The sequence below is a fragment of the Hirundo rustica genome, chromosome 7 (assembly GCF_015227805.2).
Source record: "Hirundo rustica isolate bHirRus1 chromosome 7, bHirRus1.pri.v3, whole genome shotgun sequence".
In the NCBI taxonomy this organism is placed as follows: domain Eukaryota; kingdom Metazoa; phylum Chordata; class Aves; order Passeriformes; family Hirundinidae; genus Hirundo; species Hirundo rustica.
The window spans coordinates 1,586,805-1,604,386 of NC_053456.1; the positions used below are offsets into that span (position 1 = coordinate 1,586,805).

The following is a 17,582-nucleotide window of genomic DNA, read 5'->3' on the forward strand; positions in this document are numbered from 1 at the left end:
GGCTCTTTCTGACCGGGATGCTTTTTTTTTTTTTTTTTTTTTTTTTTTTTTTTTTTTTTTTGACACAGAAGGAAACCACATTCCTTTTAACACAACACGTGATTCCGGAGAATTATACAACACATACACGAACAAACAAACGAATACACAAACAAGTTCAGCAGAGTCCGCTAAGTTTGTGTCACTTTGTTTCACGGGCGGGCCGCGGCTCCGCCGTGAGGCGATGGCCGCCCTCACGCCCGCCCTGAGGGCGCTGCTCCAGCTCCCTCTCCCAGCCCTCCGCTCCCAGCCTCTTCCCGGGATTTCCCAGTTTTCTCCACTTTCGTGCCTCATCAGGGCTGGGCTGAGGAGCGGCCGGGGCAGCATCTCCTCCCTCACACCACACGAAGGCAGCGAGAGACGCTCGGCCAACGCTGCGGGCTCCGCCGCGGCTCCGCGGCCGTGTGAGGGGCCGGCCGGGCTGCGGCTCCTCCCTCCTCCGCGGCCGGGAAGCGAAAGCGAAAGGCGGCCCCGGGAGGGCTCGGGAGGTGTCTGAGGAGCCGCCCGCAGCTGCCGGAGCCCCCGGTCTCGCCCCCAGCCCGTCCCCGGCCGTGTCCATCGGGAGGTGAGCGCTCAGGGAGCCCTTTGGGTACCTCACGGCGGAGGAGGAGTGCGGATAAAACAAGGGGAGCTATTGTTTTTTGTGCTTTCACTTTCCTCTTTATTTATTTATATTTTTTCCCCCCCAGGAAACTGTACAGAAGTCTCTGAATTTTGGCTGCTTCATCCAAACCTGAAAGGGATTCCATAAGCTCTGTTTCAAGGCTCTGAGTGAAACAAGTTCGGCGGCGTGGGGTGAGAATCACGGGGAGATTCCCGGGTGAGAGGCTCGGAGCTGCCCGGATGGGTCCGGAATTTGGGCTGCTCCTGCTGAGACTTCATGGTCAGAGAGTATCTGACCTGTGGAGTATCCAGCCTAAACCTTAGGGGATCAAACTTTTCCCTTGGCAGCCACAGATTGGCTTGGGAGCCTCTGCACCTTGGCATCTCCTCCTGGTCTGTGGCCTGGGCGCTTCCCCAAATTCCTTTTTATCTGCATCCACAAAATGTTGTGGCAACGGATTCCAAATTTTCAATTGTCTGCTGTGTGAAAGCGTTCCCATTTGTGTTAAGCAGGTTTCGTAGACTCCCAGAATGGTTTGGGTTGGAAGGAGCATTAAAACTCATCCCACCCCACCCCTGCCATGGGCAGGGACACTTCCCACTGTCCCAGGTTGCTCCAAGCTCCATCCAGCCCGGCCTTGGACTCTTCCAGGGATCCAGAGACAGCCACAGCTGCTCTGGGAATTCCATTCCACCCCTCCTCACCCTCCCAGCAGGAATTGCTCCCCAATATCCCACCCAAATCTCCTCTTTCCCAGTGGAAGCCATTCCCTGTGTCCTGTCCCTTGTCCCCAGTCCCTCTCCAGCTCTCCTGGAGCCCCTTCAGGTCCTGCAAGGAGCTCTGAGGTCCTTTTTCTCCAGGCTCTCAGGCAGAGAACCTACAGGCTGTTCCCGTGTGTGCAACAGCACAAAAGCAGCATAAAGGTGAATGCAGAACTACCACAACAGCAAAGCTGAGCTGTGCACTGCAGAATCCCTCACGTCTCTCTCTGGCTTTTATTTCTTAGTAAGGAAATAAAATGCCTATGAAATTACACATTTATGTTTAAAAATCCTTTCCGCTCAGCACAGCTTCTGGTGTTCCTGATGTTCTATTGCACAAAAAAATCCCCAAACACTACACACAACGTTGTCATTTTTTTCCTGTTCCCTCAGGTTTCCATGGATGTTACAAGCCCCCCGTTATCTCTGCAAGACAATGGGTTTGTGAGTATTTCCTGATGTGTTGCCTGGGAATAAAATCTGTATTTGACTTTTGTGTCTCTGACTGAAAGTTTGTGCTACCACTGCTGCTGCTTGTCTCACTTTCTTCCAGAATTAATGCTTGGGAAATTCCTCATTTCCACCTCCTGTTTCCATGGGGAGAATCCCATTCCCAAGATTCTGCATCACAAATCCTCTTAGAACTCTCTGTCCTGCCTCTCTTTGCTCCTCTGTCTCTGTGGAGGATTTTAGGGGCATTTCCCTTTTCCTGGGATTTGGCTCCAGCAGTGCACAGTTGATTTGGATGGGACTTTCCTGTGTTTCTTGTGTTTTCTTGGTTTTGGGTTTTGTTTTTTTTTTTCCTTCTTTGAGGATGGAAACTGTCGTGTGAAACCAATTTTTTAAGTAAAAAAACCATCCCTTTTCTAATTATCTTCCAGCTGTTGGCACGTGCATCCTCTTTATTCCCTGCCCTCAATCCCTGGAGTGAAGGAATATTTTTCCCATTTTAACTAAGACACAGATGGGTATTTTTCCCTGTTGCTTAATTTGAGACTGGAAGAAATACTTCATATTTTATTATTTTTAGGAAATACCCAGCATTACCAAGGGAGCTGACAAGATCACCTAATTCAGATCTTTTCCATGGATTGTCTGATTTAGACCTTTTCCATGCCTAAATTTCACGGTTCCCATTCAAGCTTTATGTAATCTTGAGTAAAAAGGGAGAAAATATTTCAGCAGTTCTCTTTGGAATTATGTATTTTTTTTTTTTTCTGCAGAACGCTGCAGCCATAGAAACAAAGCAGAACAGAGATTTTCTCTCTCCTTGGGCTTTGTGTTTTCCCTGCCCTCGTGAACTTTTGCCCTGAACTTCAATTCTGAAATGGTTCTTTTATCACCTTCCTTGATATTACCTTTTATTATCCGGTCTCCCTGAGCTTGGAAGATCAAAATCCCATTTTCACTTTTATTTTTTTTTATTGACACCTCCTCCTGGAAGAACTGCTGAGAAAGCACCGAGCTAAACCTTTGTGGGGTTGAGGGGCTTCGTTCTGTGTGGAAGAACGTGGAGAAAACTGGGTTTATTATTTAGCTAAATATTAACCTTGGATTTTAGCAGCTGGATTATTAGAAAATAATAATGTCTGGCCAGTAATTCACATTTCCGTGGATTTTTGTCGTGTCCAGCCATTAAAATAATTCGATGATTTGACCTAAGTTAACGATGTTTTAAATATTTGTTTAAATTTTTTAACTTTTTAAAATATTTTTGGGGTTGTTGCCCGGCAGAGGAGAAAACCAGCGTGTTCCTCTTCTCTCTGCAGAGCGTGGTACCCGCTGATCCACTTGGAGCATCCAGGGAAGACACGGAAAAACTTAAGGAGGAGCTGAAGATGTGGAAGGCAAGTTGGAATTCCCATGGAATCGTGGAAACCTGCTAAAAGATAAAGATTAGCGCATCCTTCTAAAATCAGATCGAATCCCCCACATTTATAACACCTTTGATTTTTTCTGTTCTTCAATGCTTTGTGCTGGTCTTGATCCCACTCTTGTAAGTTTAATTTTTTTACCCAAAGTGCTAAAAATAAATAAATGCAAAGGGCTTACTCAAAGTTTTGTTTGCTCCCCTAGAAATAAACCTTTATGAATTTTTTTTTTTAATCTTTTTTCTTTTTGCTATCCAGAAAAGAGTTGAAGAGGCTGAAAATGTCAAAGTTAACCTTCTTCTCGCCAAATTAACTGCTGATGCAGAGTGTGACAGAGCGGAGAAGGAGCTGACAGAGATGAAGGAGCAAGAGAAACGGCGTAAGGACAGAATTTTCATCTTTGAGGTATGGAGAGGTTGTTTGGAGGGTGGGGAGGGAGGTGTGGATTAGGAAAATGGGAAGAATATTCCCAGTTTCAATGGCTTTACCCGTGTTCAGGCTCTGCTGGTCGAATGTTCCACACATTTTTGTTTTTTGCTGCGCTTTAGTTTTGCACTGGCGGGCAAAGAAAGAGTGCAGTAAACTGGATCTATTTTGGGGTGAAACCTGACAAAACCAATCTTCCCCTTCCAAGATTCTCCCCTACAGGTGAGTTTCAGGTCTGGGTGAAGTGGATGAAGCTCGGTGGGTTGATTCCACTGCTTTGCCAGCTCCCTGTGCTGTGTGAGGTCACGGCACCCGAAGGATCAGCATTCCCTAAGTGCCAGTGAGCTAGGGCCTGATTGAAGAGGGTTTTTCCTTCTAGAACTGCTTGGTTCCAGAGCCCCTTGGTTCATTCCCTCGATATTCCACAGGCAGTACCAGCAGGAGTTCCCACAGGCTGCCAGGGGGCTGCTTCCAGTGAGCTTTGGGAAATCACTGGGGAGAAATTATGGCTCCAAGGTATTAAAATATAATTAACAGCTTAAACACACCCGCTCAGGTTGGTGAGAGTATTTTCTGAAAGCTGATTTTGGTCCTTTAATGGTAAAAGTTTGGATTTATACCCAGGAAAGGTCATTATCCCCATCAGGCTTTGGCCTTCAGCCGATGGGAAGCGTCCAAGTGTCTCCAGTGGTTGCTGACTTTCCAGGAGCCACCTTCTGATCGTGGCTGCTCTGTTTCCTTCTCATCCTGTCGCATTCCCTGTCCAGGAAATCCTGGATTTGGTTGCAGAACTTGGTGTCCAAGCAGGATTCATTGTTCTGGAGGAATTATTACACAGCAGACAGGAGGAAGGAGAAGGACACGAAGAGGGAAGAGCAGCAGCATGGCAGAAACTGCCCAGATTTTGCTGCAATATATTTCTGTCTGTATTTTAAGTGTTTAATCTTGCATTTCATGTTTTTGGCCTGTAGCAAGAACTCCTTCTGCTAAACCAAGAAAAAACTGAGCTGAAGAAAGAGATCGAAAAGCTCAAAGAAGACCTGGAAGAACACAGTTCCAAGGATAATCTGGTAAAGAGGGTGAAATATCTGGAAATTTTTGGGAGGGCAGATTTTTATTTTCGGAGAGTGGTTTGGGTTGGAGGTGACCTTAAATCCCGTCTCATTCCACCCCCAGGGGCACCTTCCACTATCCCAGGTTGCTCCAAAGCTTGTCCAAGCTGGCCTTGGACACTTCCAGGGATAGGGCAGACGCAGCTTTTCTGGGAAACCTGAGCCTCCCCAATGAATTTATCCCTCTTAGACTGTTGGGCCAGACTTGTTCAGCATTTGAACCTGTACTAATTTCAATAAAAAATAAGTCTGAAAGTTTCCTGTTTTCACTGGCAAGACAATTTGAAGCAGGCAGAGGATATGGGAATAAATCCAAGAGGTGCTGAGGGCGTGAGAGGAATGAAAACACGCAGACATTGATTAGATGGAAGGCAGTGGAATAAAAAAAAAAAAACCCACCCATGGCATTGGTAAATTTTCAAGCTTTCTTTTTCCCGTGTGCATTCTAAAATGGGAGATTGAAAAGAAGGTGGCAGAAATGCAGCTGAAGTTCACTCACCTGGAAGAGGTGAGGGATGACGGGGCGGATGTGGATATGAACACCCGCGGTGTTTTTGGGGCAGCCACAGAAATCCCCTTCAGACTCAACCAGAACCAGGCACTGCTGACTTTTGAGGATAAGGAAGGTAGGATGTGTGTTTCAGTTATCAAATTGGTGTCTCTGCTGCGTTTCACCTGGTGGTGGTGTGGTTTTTCCCTCCCCCAGGGGTATTTTGAATGGAACAGGAAAAAAAACCTTGTGTTAATATTTTATAGAGTAAGAGCATCTTTTGACAGGTTAAAAGTTTTACTATTCCCACTCAAAATCTACTTTTTTTAATGTATAATTAATATTGTATTTGCGATATTTATTGTATATTATTGTAACAATATCGTTTATTGTTCGTTATTATTAAAGTTCATATAATATTTTGTTATTGTATTATTTGGCCTACATAAAACCACAGAGATTTTACGGAAATGGACATGGATTTATTTCTCCTTTACTGATGCAAAAGGAGATTTATTATTTTTTTTTTTAAGAGACTGGGGAATAATTTGGGGTTTGCAATGATCAAACAAAGCTTTTCATCTCTGATTTCCCTCAGTTGCCCAGAGGCTGACAAAGATGGGCAAGCACTGTGTGAAACTGGACAACACAACAGCAAATGTGACCGTGAAGCCTTTTGAACTTGACAGGGGATTCCAGTTCGAGGTAAACAACTGAAACACGCAGCTCTAAAAATCTGAGTTCTCTAAAAGCTTTAGCATCTGGGGTTTTTTTTTCAGTGCTTTTCACTCACGAAGTGCACAAAAATTTGATGTTTTTAGCTCCATGTCACTGTCTCTGGAAAGAAGATCAGCGTTTCAGAAATCCCTGAGCTTCCCATTCCTAAAGATTGGGTGAGAGACAAACTTGAGCTGCATTTCTACAAAGCTAAGCAGGCAGCAGGAGGAGGAGAAATAGAAGATGTGACCTACAGCAAGGGCTCTGGGACAGCTGTCATCACATTCCTCAAACCTGGAGGTAGAGTCTGGAATATTTTCTTGCCCAAATTCAGGCCAAATTGTCCATCCTGGGTTCCATGCCGGGGTAACCACTGAGTGTTGCAAACTCATCCCACGGGGAGTTCATGAATCCCTCAGAGATGTGGACAAATAAAGCAGTTCCTCATCCTTTTTGGGCAGACATAACCTGCTCCCAGCTCATGAGCTTGCTTTCAGAGCTTTTCCAAAAAAACCTGGGGTGTTTTTGTTTTTTCCCTCGGCGTCGCCAGACACTCATTGCAGACAGAAAATCTGGAACACGTGTTTGATTTTCGCTCCCGTTGCACGGCAGTGAAGTTGGACAGGCATTCCTGTTGCCCAAGAGGATGGAATTCCATGATCAGTGGAGCCACATCCACTCAGAGCAGCTGCTTTGGATTTATTTCAGAGCTTTTGTGGGCATTTAATAATGCTGCTTTTTTTTCTCTGGAAGTGCTGAATAAACTTTTTTGCAGAATTCACACGAAAAATTTACAAGCGTGCCATCCTGTTTCTCCATCCACAAAGATGAGTCTGGTCTTGGAAATGTTTATAAAATACTGGTTTAATTATATTAAATAATTAACTGGGTTTTGTTTTTTCTTTTTCTTATTCTCTTCCAGCAAGCAACAAGTTTGTGGGATGCACTAAATACCCTTTCTACGCAGAAGGAAGGATGTTCAACCTTTCTGTCTCCCCACATTTTGATTTTCACTTGAGGAAGTTTCAGGTAAAAGAATCTACTCCAGGCTGATAGAGGAGATAGGTGGGAAACTGGAGAATGGGCAGGATTTTCTCTCCTTTTGTGTGAATTTAGAGTGAGTGCGAAATAGGCTGCTGGGCTCACGCAGTGTTGCAGTGTGGAAGCTGTGATTTATTTTTGAAGGGTGTGCTTGTCTTTCCTTGATGGAATTATCTCAGCACTCCCCACGTGGCTGTGCTGGGCTCTTTGGGAGCTGCCAGGATCCCGGAGTCCACGTTTGCACTTTGATTCCTTGGTTTCACTCCTTCGTTCCACACGGAGCTGGCTCATCACCCCCTCCCTCCAGCTGCCTGCTGCTTCGTGACTAGATGGTGGCGGGGTCAGTGCTGTGTGTCTAATTAGGCCTTTGTAATTAAGGCGTGCAGGGCACCCAGCAGGGTGGGGCCTGTCCTGGCACGGGTTTTATGGGCTGGCGCTGTCTGGAGCCATCAGGGATCCCCAAATCCAGAGCGTGGGTGCAGTAAGGAGTGCAGGACACACCAGTTAAGGTGTGGGATCCCAGTCATGGAGTCACAGAATCTCCTGAGCTGGAAGGGACCCACGGGATCACGGATCCAGCTCCTGGCCCTGCACAGGCACCCCAAAATCCCACCCTGGGAGCGCTGTCCAAACGCTCCTGGAGCTCTTTGGGAATGTCACCACTCCCTGGGGAGCCTGGGCAGTGCCCAGCACCCTCTGGGGGAAGAACCTTTCCCTAAAATCCACCCTAAACCCGCCCTGGCCGGGCTCCAGCTGTTCTTCCTCTGCTCCCAGAGGAGAGATCAGAGCTGGCCCTCAGGAGGAAGCTCCAGCCTGGGATGAGGCCCCCCTCAGTCTCCTCCAACAAACCAAGTGCTCCTTCATGGCCCCTTCATTGTAGTGAATCCAGAATTCCTGCTCTTCCCAGAGAAATTTCCCCTGTTTAAAGTCTGAACCTCCTCAAAGATCCCAGCCACACGTGAGCGAGGCAGGAGCTGAGTTCCCATCTCTGGCAGTTCCTCTGAAGGCAGAGCTGCTGTGTAACCCGGGTTTGTTTTCCTCCCCAGCTGTACCACAGGGTTTCTGAGAAGACCATTCTGCTGAAAGGAATCCCAGAGGTGGAAGAGGATGACGAAACCGTGCAGGACATGATCGAAATTCACTTCCAAAAGCCGAGCAACGGCGGGGGGGAGATAGAGAAAATCCAATACATCTCCAGAGGAGCAGCCTATGTTTGTTTTGAGGAGGATGCTGAGAGTGCCACCTCGTGAGGCTCTGAGGTTGTGTTCCTCAGAGGCACGGGGATTTTTGTAGGTGCCGTGTTTTAGTGTTCTGAAATCGATACTGGAAAAGAGGAATCCCTGCCTTTCTGTCTCGTGGCACTGACTTTGCACAGGGAGTCAGCAAAACTTCCTGCCTGTGGTGCAGATTAAAGGCACAGACCAAGCCTTAGCAGCCCCTGGAGCATCTCAGATCTCCTGGAACTTTGCATATTTTATACCTTGCAGATTTTAAAACAATCCAGAGGGGGATGAGTGGATCATTCCATACATTCTGGATACAAAAGCAATATTTAATGCCAAGGCAAGCCTCCTCGCAGTCCTGCTCTGTTGATGTTCCGGAGCTTCAGAAGGTGGCTCTGACACAACTCCAGTCCTGCTGAGGTTGCTGAGTGCCCCCAGGACTCAAACACCTGAAAGATTCCTGTGATTTCAGAAAAGCCACCTTATCAAATTAATGACTGAATTAAAATAGAAAATGGGGAGGCAGCAAAACCAAGAAATTGCACTTAAGAAATGCCCTGGCATTTGCTGCCTTTAGCAGCTTTATTGTTCGATTTTAATACTTGTTTCTGCAATTTAATTTTTCCTCCTTTTTGTTCATGATTTTGGTTATTTTAAACTGTTGCAGTCAAGGATTGAGCTGATGCTGTGCCTGGATTTGTAACCATGCTGAGGGAACAGCCCTGGGGGATCTGATGGTCCCAGGCTGGGGCTGCGAGGGCTTGGAGAGAGTAATTTTCCAAGGAGGAGTGTTTTTTTCTTGGCTGCTGTCATCCTTGGAAAACAAATCCTCCTCCGACTTTGCACCTTTGCCACCCTTGGGGGCTGAAATGGTTTTGCCCCAACAATCTTAACTGCGAACTAACATGAGCCTGACATTGAAAAGAATTTATTTTCAGGTTATTTGAGATCTTGATATGCAGGGAAAGGAGGGTGCACTGAGAAGAGCACTGCAGAAATACCTCAGGGATTATTACTCCAGACAGACTGTTCATTGGCGAAGGATAAAAGCTGAATGTGGAAAATTAAAAGGCTGCAAACACCACGGTGTATTTTGGATTTGCTGTCGAGTGAGATACATGGGACTGCAGCACCTCTCACTGTTTAGGGCATGCAAAGGCAGGGATTGATTACCTGATCATTGTAAAACAATAATAATAATTACTTCAAACAAAGTAGTGCTGAAGAATTTAATGGAGACTGTGCACTTTTGCACTCTCAAAAACTTGGTGAGACCAGACACCTTGAAAAGAAAGGGGAAAAAACCTGAGAAAGGTAAAAAAAAGCCATGAATTTCAACTGTATCTGACTGATAAATACTGAGAAGTAAATCCCTATAAAGGAACAGGCTTAAAATTCTCATAACGAGTAGTGAGAAGCTGCAGGTTTTAAAGCCCAGAAAATAAATCAGGTTCTTTACATCCTAAAGACAATGTCTGTGAATGTCTTGCTTTTGTCCCTGATGAATTATGGCTTGTGGTGTTTACCCTGTTAAACTTTAAAGCAGCGGTGGTGCTTTAAAGGCTGGAGACTGGTTTTAACGGTGGAAAATAAGAATAAAGCGTCAGTGATGTTACTATAAATGTCAGAGTCCTTTTTCCTCCCTGCTGGGGCGACTTTCTCTCGGGCTGGGAGGTTTTTATCCCAAATTACACAGGGGGACAATTCCCAGCTGCGGCTTTCACCCCAAACGTCGGCGTGGAGCCAAACACGGGGCTGTGTGGGGCCGTGGGAGCTGTGCCAGCGCAGCCTTTGGGGTGCCATGGCGGTGTCCCTGCCCAGGTGGGATTTTGGGAAGGAATTCCTGGCTGGGAGGGTGGGCAGGCCCTGGCACGGGGGGTCCTGAGAAGCTGTGGCTGCCCCTGGATCCCTGGGAGTGTTCCTTGTCCACGTGTGTCCCTGTCCCTGCATGTCCCAAACTACACATCCTTCTCCACGTGTGTCCTTGTCCACGTGTGTCCCTGTCCCTGCATGTCCCAAACCACTCATCCTTCTCCACGTGTGTCCCTGTCCATGTGTGTCCCTCTCCATGCGTGCCCTTCTCCCTTGTGTCCCTTTCCATGTGTGTCCTTGTCCCTGTCCCTATGTGTCCCGGTCCACATGTCCTTCTCCACGTGTGTCCCTCTCCATGTGTGTCCCTCTCCATGTGTGTCCCTGTCCATGTGTGTCCCTGTCTCTGCAAGTCCCTCTCCATGTGTGTCCCTGTGTGTCCCTGTCCCCGTGTATCCCTCTCCATGTGTGTCCTTGTCCCCTTGTATCCCTGTCCATGTGTGTCCCTCTCCATGTGTGTCCCTGTCTCTGCAAGTCCCTCTCCATGTGTGTCCCTGTGTGTCCTTCTGTGTGTCCCTGTCCCCGTGTATCCCTCTCCATGTGTGTCCCTGTCCCTGCGTGTCCCTCTGTGTGTCCCTGTCCCCGTGTATCCCTCTCCATGTGTGTCCCTGTCCCCGTGTATCCCTCTGTGTGTCCCTGTCCCCTTGTATCCCTCTCCATGTGTGTCCCTGTCCCCGTGTATCCCTCTCCATGTGTGTCCCTGTCCCTGTGTATCCCTGTCCATGTGAGTCCCTGTCCCGCCCCATGCATGCCCTTCTCCCTGGTGTCCCTATCCACGTACACGTCCCCGTCGCGGCCTGTCCCTCTCTCTAGGTGTCCCTGTCCCCTCGTGTCCCATCCCGGTGCCCGTTCCCTTCCCGCAATTCCAGCCGGGAAGGGCGGGCCGGGCGCGCTGTGTCCGGGCACGGCTGGAGGCGGCCCCGCCGCTTTCGCTTTCGTTTCCCCGCCGGGCCCGCTCGCTCCGGGCCCTTCCCGGGTGGATCCCGTCCCGGGTGGATCCCGTCCCGAGTGGATCCCATCCCAGGTGGATCCCGTCCCGGGTGGATCCCGTCCCGGGTGGATCCCGTCCCGGGTGGATCCCATCCCGGGTGGATCCCGTCCCGGGTGGATCCCGTCCCGGGTGGATCCCGTCCCGAGTGGATCCCATCCCGGGTGGATCCCGTCCCGGGTGGATCCCGTCCCGGGTGGATCCCGTCCCGTTGGAGCGGCGGCCATGGCAAGTGCCGGGGGAGCGGGAGCCGCGCACCGTGAGGGGCAGGGCCGGGAGGAGCTGGGGGAAGAGCGCTGGAAAAGGGTGGAAAAGGGAGCTGGAGAGGGACTGGGGGACAAGGGCTGGAGGGACGGGACACAGGGAATGGCTCCCAGTGCCAGAGATGGTTGGGGGATGGGGAAGGAAATCATGGCTGGGCTGGAATTCGCAGAGCAGCTGTGGCTGCCCCTGGATCCCTGGAAGTGTCCAAGGCCGGGCTGGACGGAGCTCGGAGCAGCCTGGGATGGTGGAAGGTGTCCCTGCCCATGGCAGGGGCGGGATGGGATGAGGTTTAAGATCCTTCCCAAGCCGAAGCCAGAGTGGGATTTGCTAGGAAGGCACAGCAGGACGGCGCTGTCCCGGAGCCGCTGCCGCATCCCTCGGTCCCTCATTCCCGGCCCATTCCCGGCCCTCACGCCCGCCCATCGCTGCCCGGCAGCAGCTGCTCGGCACAGACGCGTCTCGGGAGCGATTCAGCACAAACCGTGTGTTCCTGACGGTTTTTTGTTTTTTTTTTCCCCCCTAACCCCACTAGCGGGCCCGAGTGTTGCTCCCAAACACCAGCTGGGAAGGTGTGAGGGCTGTCTGGCAGCTGAGCCGAGCTCCGGCTGTGCCAGGCGTGAGAAAATCCCGCCTCGCTTCTTGGAAGCGCCCTGTTTGTAATTCCCTGCGTGCCGCCTCCTTACTTGCTCTCACACGAGCTTCACCGCCAGGATAATTGGCTACTGTAATTAATTAAAAGCTCCTGGCTCTCGAAATTTGATTTTGGGGGGGGGGGGGGGATAAAAGGAGAAAAACCCTCTCGCTGGGTTTGTCTCCAGAGCCGTGGTGGTCCGCAGGATTTTGGGACGGACATCACTCCCTCTGCGCTGGAGCTGGGAGCGTGTTTTAGGCGGCCCAGGCCCTGAAAAAAAAATCTTAAAAGTTTAAAGAATTCAGATGGAGTGACTGACCTCGCTCCCGCAGTTGCTGCCCTGCAGACAAACCAAATTTACCTCCTTTCTTCCAAAAAGGCAGCGAACCGTTACTAAATTTAGTCGGTGCTCCGCAATTTGCCGTGATATTCCCAGTGAAATGTTACTGTTTACGTCTGGGTAATAAGGGTGGGAGGCAAATCTGCTCTTCCTGACAAGATACGGATGCAGATCCTGTTTGGGATGGGGTTGGTGTTTGCTCCTGGGGGTTTGGCTCTGGTGGACATCGTGTGCTTGGTTGGTTGTTTCGTGCTCCGCGAGTCTGGGCTGGCTGGGGTTGTGCTCTCCCAATTTAACGAGGTTATCCGTGTAATAAATGGAGGGAGCCGAGTCAGAGCACAGCCCGAGGTCCCAGCGCTCCTGAATTTAACAAGGAATTGCCGCTCTGCAAGGAATCCTTGCTGAGCGCCACGTGCAGTCGCAATTTGTCATCCTCTTCTGATTTTGAGCGTTAGGATCAAAGGAAACCACGTTATCAGTGGGACTTTCCAGCTGAGAAACCTAAATTTAGTGCTCATTTTCACTGCTCTGAGAAGATACCGGGAGGGTTTAAACGGCATTTAAAGCCATTTGCTAGCGCACAGTCATCCAGGTGCCCGAGGCAGCCTGGCAGGCGCTGAGAGCTGATTGAGCAGGATTAATTAACCCCTAAATGCACGTTGCCGAGGGAGTAATGGGAGCGCCTCCAGGGGTGGGAATTCGGGAGTTCCCTGCCACATTCACCCTGTGTGCCATCTCCGCGCAGGCCGCGGGCCGAGCTGCCAGATCCACCAGGACAATTGTCATTGCCGGTGTCCCGGCCGGCCTCCTGCAGGACGATGTCATGGCTGACATCCTCACCATCCACTTCCAAATGTCCCGGAACAACGGCGGCGACGTGGAGGAGGTCGCGTACCCCACACGGGATAAAGGAGTCGCCTACGTAACCTTTGAGGATCAAGAAGGTATTTCTAGATTAACGTGTCAAAGCGCAGCCAGCCCCTGAAGAACGACCCCCAGAGTGCTGATCCCCAGCCAGGTGATTTTAAATTGGGATTTTATGGAACTGGGAGGCTGCAGCCTCCCTGGTAATCAGGCCAGGTTTCGGGATTTTATTTCTGCTCGTTGGGGTAACGGCTCCCTCGTCGTGTTTGTTTTGCAGGAGCAAATTTATGCCGGTGAATAACTTATTATTTTTGTAGCCAGGGCTCTGGGGAGTAAATCTCTGCCAATTAGTGTGCCAAGGAGACAGGCTGGTGTCTCTCTGAGCGATTTGGAGTAGTACATAAAATATTAGGGGAGAGTACTGAGCGGCCTGCGTGTGTGTGTGTGGGTGCACGAAGGGTTCCAGCGGGCCTGGAGGAGGCCGTCTCACTGCTCAGCGAGTGAATCTGGGTTTGCTTTCAGTTGTGGAGGGTGTTCTGAGGAAGGATCAGCATCTCCTGCAGGACAAGAGGCTGTCCAGGCGCTACCCCCTGACAGTGACCCGCTTCTGCCACAACGTGAGCTCCTCCCCAGTCCGTCTCATTGTGCTTCCTGCCTCCTTAACCGCTCCTTAACGTCTCCAACTCACGGTTGCAGGTGTTCCTCCGGGTCACATCCACCCTCAGCATGGCCCTTTTCCGGGATCACTTCCTTTTAGAAGATTTGGTGGAGGAGATGAAAAAGCAGAGCCCGGCTTTGAATTTCGGGCCTTTGCAGCCCGACGGGCAAATTGCTGTGCGAGGCTCCTTCCCAGCACTCAGAGAGCTGAGAGAATTCCTCTTGTTCAAGGCAAAATCCCTCTCAGAGGAGGACAAAAGAGAGGGGAAACCCCATCAGAGACCGAGGGGGAAGCCGCAGCAGCACAGAGGTGCCACGGAGGCGAGGAATTCCCTTCGGGACGCGCACAGGGAAGCAGAAGTGGTGGTTCTGGACACGGATATCTACCACTACATGAAGTGCTTTCATCCCAAAACCCTGCAGGCAAACGACGTTGTCATTTCTGGTGTCACCGACGGCGACATCACCACGGTGTGCATTGAGGGTGCCGGCAGGAAGGCTGGCGCTGAGCACGCCCTGAGGGCCAAGAGAATGATTGAAAGTTCCTCCGTGGAGCTCCAGAAGATTCTCCGGAAGGAAAGGATCTGCTTCAAGGAGCGCAGCAGAGCGGAGAAGCAGAGGTACAAACAGCTCTGTGAAAGGCTAAAAGCCCGGCACCCCGAGGTGCTGCTCCTCCCTTATGACACCCACATTGACGTCGTAGGAACTTCTGCGGGGGTCTTTGAGTTTGCAGAGGACGTGAGGAGGCACTCCAGGTAGGAGTGAGCCTTCCTGGAGCTCGTCCTTCTCACCCAGACCGTGCCTGTGGCCCCGTGCTCTGCGCGTCTCCCACTCGGTCACTGGGAGGTCGCTTTGTGCCGCTCGCAGGCCGACAGCTCTGCGACAGCCTGGCCCTCCCCAAACGCCAGACCAAGGTCAGAACAAGAAAACAGTGATCTCTGCGCTTAGGGAGCAAAGAATTTAAGCCTCTTCTGTCCAGAAAGAGCCACGTTTTCCTGTATCCTCAGTGGATTCCCATCCCAACTTGCTGTTAAGGATTGCATGATGAGGAAAGAGATTTTTTTTTTATTTTTTAGGCTGGGTGGGCAAACCTTGTAAGAAACGCTGCAGGGGAGTTCTGTGAGGAGTTCTGTGAGGAGTTCTGTGAGGAGTTCTGTGAGGAGTTCTGTGAGGAGGTGGCCACAGCAGCCAGGGATGGGGACCTTTTATGTGGCCTTGATCTGCAGAGGGACCTTCTCCTCCCCTTGAAGGGCACCGAGAAGAGAGCTGGGACACCTGGCAAACCCAAAATGGACGGGCTTGAGAAAGCCCTGAAAATCCTTCCCTGGAGGAGACAGGGAAGTTTGTTTTCAAATAAGCAATAATGGGTTTTTTTTTTCACCTGTAAAGATTTCTTCTCTTGACAGTGCATTATTTAGACATGACAGTGTGTCCAGACATTTGATGGGAAAATCTGGGAGCGTTCAGACTTTGGAATCAGATTCTGTTTATGCAAATCTGTTTCTATATCCATTAGGGTTTTCTATATCCATTAGGGTTTTCTATATCCAAAGGTTTTGGGTTTTTTTTTTAACAAATTTAGAAAACAGCTTTTATTTCGTGATACCTATGTGTTTAGAATAATTTGTCAAAACATCCAGACCGCCAGCTCTTCTGCCTGATGAGCAGGGAAAGCTTTAGGGGTTTGTGCCATTAAAGAAAGGAGTTGTCCAGAACACTGTGTCTGTGTTGTTTTAACCAAATCCCAGGTTTTTTGGTCGGAATCCCAAACCTGAAGGCCAAGAAATGCTCGAGGCATTTTCTTGTCACGACTGATTATCCACTGATGCCAGTGGAAGGTCTTAAAGCAGTGCATTAAGAATTACTGTCAAAGCAGCAAGCTGAGGAGCTTAAACGCTTTGCCGAGTAGTATTTAGAGATTCCATCCTTCCCGAGTTCCCCAGTGCTCTGCAGGTTCTGCTCAGGGATGGGAAACTCTGGAAAACTCCCTCCGGAGCTCTTTGGGGTCGTCCCCACTGAACTCAGGCAGAGATGGGAACTTTTTCAACCTTGTCAAAGAGGAAATCCTCAATGAGGGATAATCCCTTAATGAAATTAGTGCTGTTTTCCGGTGTCCACGTTGAGCTCCTCATCCTTTTTCTGAAGAGCCTCATTCATTTTATTTTATTTTTTTGTTTTTGCTTTCTGATTCGGAGCTGTGGTATTTCCTATTTGTTCAGCTGGCAGAACGGGTGGCACTGGTGCCTGCGTGAACCCTGACTGGTGGCTGCTGGTTTTTGAGTCACTTTTGGCACCAGGGCAGCTGGCAGCAGCGCTTCAGGTGTCCTTCAGGTCTGCTTTCCTGCCAGACAGCTCCTCCTTACCCGAGCATTTGCAGCCACATCCTCAAAACCTGGAAAGCACAGCTGAATAAAGCCTTCTTTTCCAATCCTGGCTCAGCTGGAGCAGCTCCTCTCCACGTTCCCCGTGCAGCCCCTTTGCCCCCATGTCCTTGGCACCCCTTCAGCATTATCCCATTGTTCCCGGGGCTCTCCCATCTGCCGCTCTCCTTCCCAGGATGTCGCTCCTGGAGACAAAAAAAGAGCTTTTGCCTCGGCTGTTTTGTTTGTGGAGCGCTTTGGAAAGAGGCGTCTGGGGGTGGTGGGTGGGGGAAAAGGAGCAGGGGAGCAATTGTTGTGCTCCAGGGCCGCTTTTCCAGGCTGGATTTGGCTGGGAACGCCCCACCTTTGGCACCTGGGATGGATCCAGGGCTCTGTGACAGGAGCAAAGCTGTGATCCAGGGCGTGCTGGAAAAACACAGCCGGAGCAACACCGCCAGTGAAACGCATATTCCTTCCCCCAGCGTGCAGATTCCATGGAAAACAATGGATATTTAGCTAAAACCCCTCCAATTCGGGCATTGCCGTGAATATTCCAATAAATCCAACCAAACAAATCCGTGTTGGGGCCGCTCAGGGATCTGCCGAGCTCTGCTTCTCACAGTTATTTTTATGGCAAGCAAAGCGCTGCTATCTCTGTGAGATTCCGCTTGAGAAATATTTGTGTGTGTGTGTTGGATAATATCCTGGGAAGCAGCTGTTATTCCTGGATCTGCTGATTGACTCAGGGCTCTCAGGTTTGCACATTAATTTGAATTTAAAAAAAAACCAAAAAACCAAAACCTTGCTCAGGAGACCTCGACAAAATATTTGTGCCCTCGCTCGCTGCCCTTCCCCAGAGGGGGATGAATAAGAGCTGTAAAAATGCAAAGCCTGATTTTGATTTGAGGCGCTGCTCCAATTGGAAAAGCCTAAAAAAAAATTAAAAAAAAAAATAAAATTAAAAGGGTAGAAATAGCAGCAGAATGGGAACTTTGTTCCTGGCAGCACCTCGCTGCAGCCAGTGGGGGAAAACGCCTTAAAAACTGCTTAAAATCTGCTTAAAAATACCTTAAGAACTGCTTTAAACCGCGAGGATTTGAGGGGTATTTCTCAACAGGAAAATATTACCCAATCTGGAGGCCAGAGCAATCTCCTCGTTGTCCTGAGGGGCTGGGGGAGGTGATGCAGCAGCAGTGATTGACTGGAATCCTGCAGCATCCCTGACACAAAGGGCTGCTCCTGCCGGGGAGGGAGCACAAAGCCTCCCCTGTCCCCCGCTGTACCTGTGGGGAGGGATGGGTGCCGTTCCTGCAGGAGGGAGGTTT

The 17,582-nt window shown here is 49.8% G+C and overlaps 2 protein-coding genes across 4 annotated transcripts; both read left to right on the plus strand.

The window, feature by feature from the left end:
* Nucleotides 1-480: 480 nt before the first annotated feature.
* Nucleotides 481-9,902, plus strand: NMI (N-myc and STAT interactor). 3 transcript variants are annotated; one of them, XM_040070055.2, is made up of 11 exons: nt 481-604; nt 729-859; nt 1,798-1,848; nt 3,174-3,251; nt 3,534-3,680; nt 4,673-4,771; nt 5,271-5,439; nt 5,902-6,008; nt 6,125-6,320; nt 6,943-7,049; nt 8,108-9,902. In XM_040070055.2, the coding sequence occupies exons 3-11, from the start codon at nt 1,804-1,806 to the stop codon at nt 8,309-8,311; spliced, it is 1,152 nt and encodes a 383-aa protein (XP_039925989.1). In that variant the 5' UTR covers nt 481-604; nt 729-859; nt 1,798-1,803; the 3' UTR covers nt 8,312-9,902. The 3 variants fall into 3 exon arrangements, with proteins under 3 accessions (XP_039925989.1, XP_039925987.1, XP_039925988.1); XM_040070053.2 differs by having other exon boundaries at nt 729-834; XM_040070054.2 differs by lacking the exon at nt 729-859.
* Nucleotides 9,903-11,035: 1,133 nt separating this feature from the next.
* Nucleotides 11,036-15,610, plus strand: RBM43 (RNA binding motif protein 43). Its single transcript, XM_040070056.2, has 4 exons — nt 11,036-11,369; nt 13,122-13,320; nt 13,763-13,857; nt 13,937-15,610. The coding sequence occupies exons 1-4, from the start codon at nt 11,367-11,369 to the stop codon at nt 14,654-14,656; spliced, it is 1,017 nt and encodes a 338-aa protein (XP_039925990.1). The 5' UTR covers nt 11,036-11,366; the 3' UTR covers nt 14,657-15,610.
* The last annotated feature ends 1,972 nt before the right edge of the window (nt 15,611-17,582 follow it).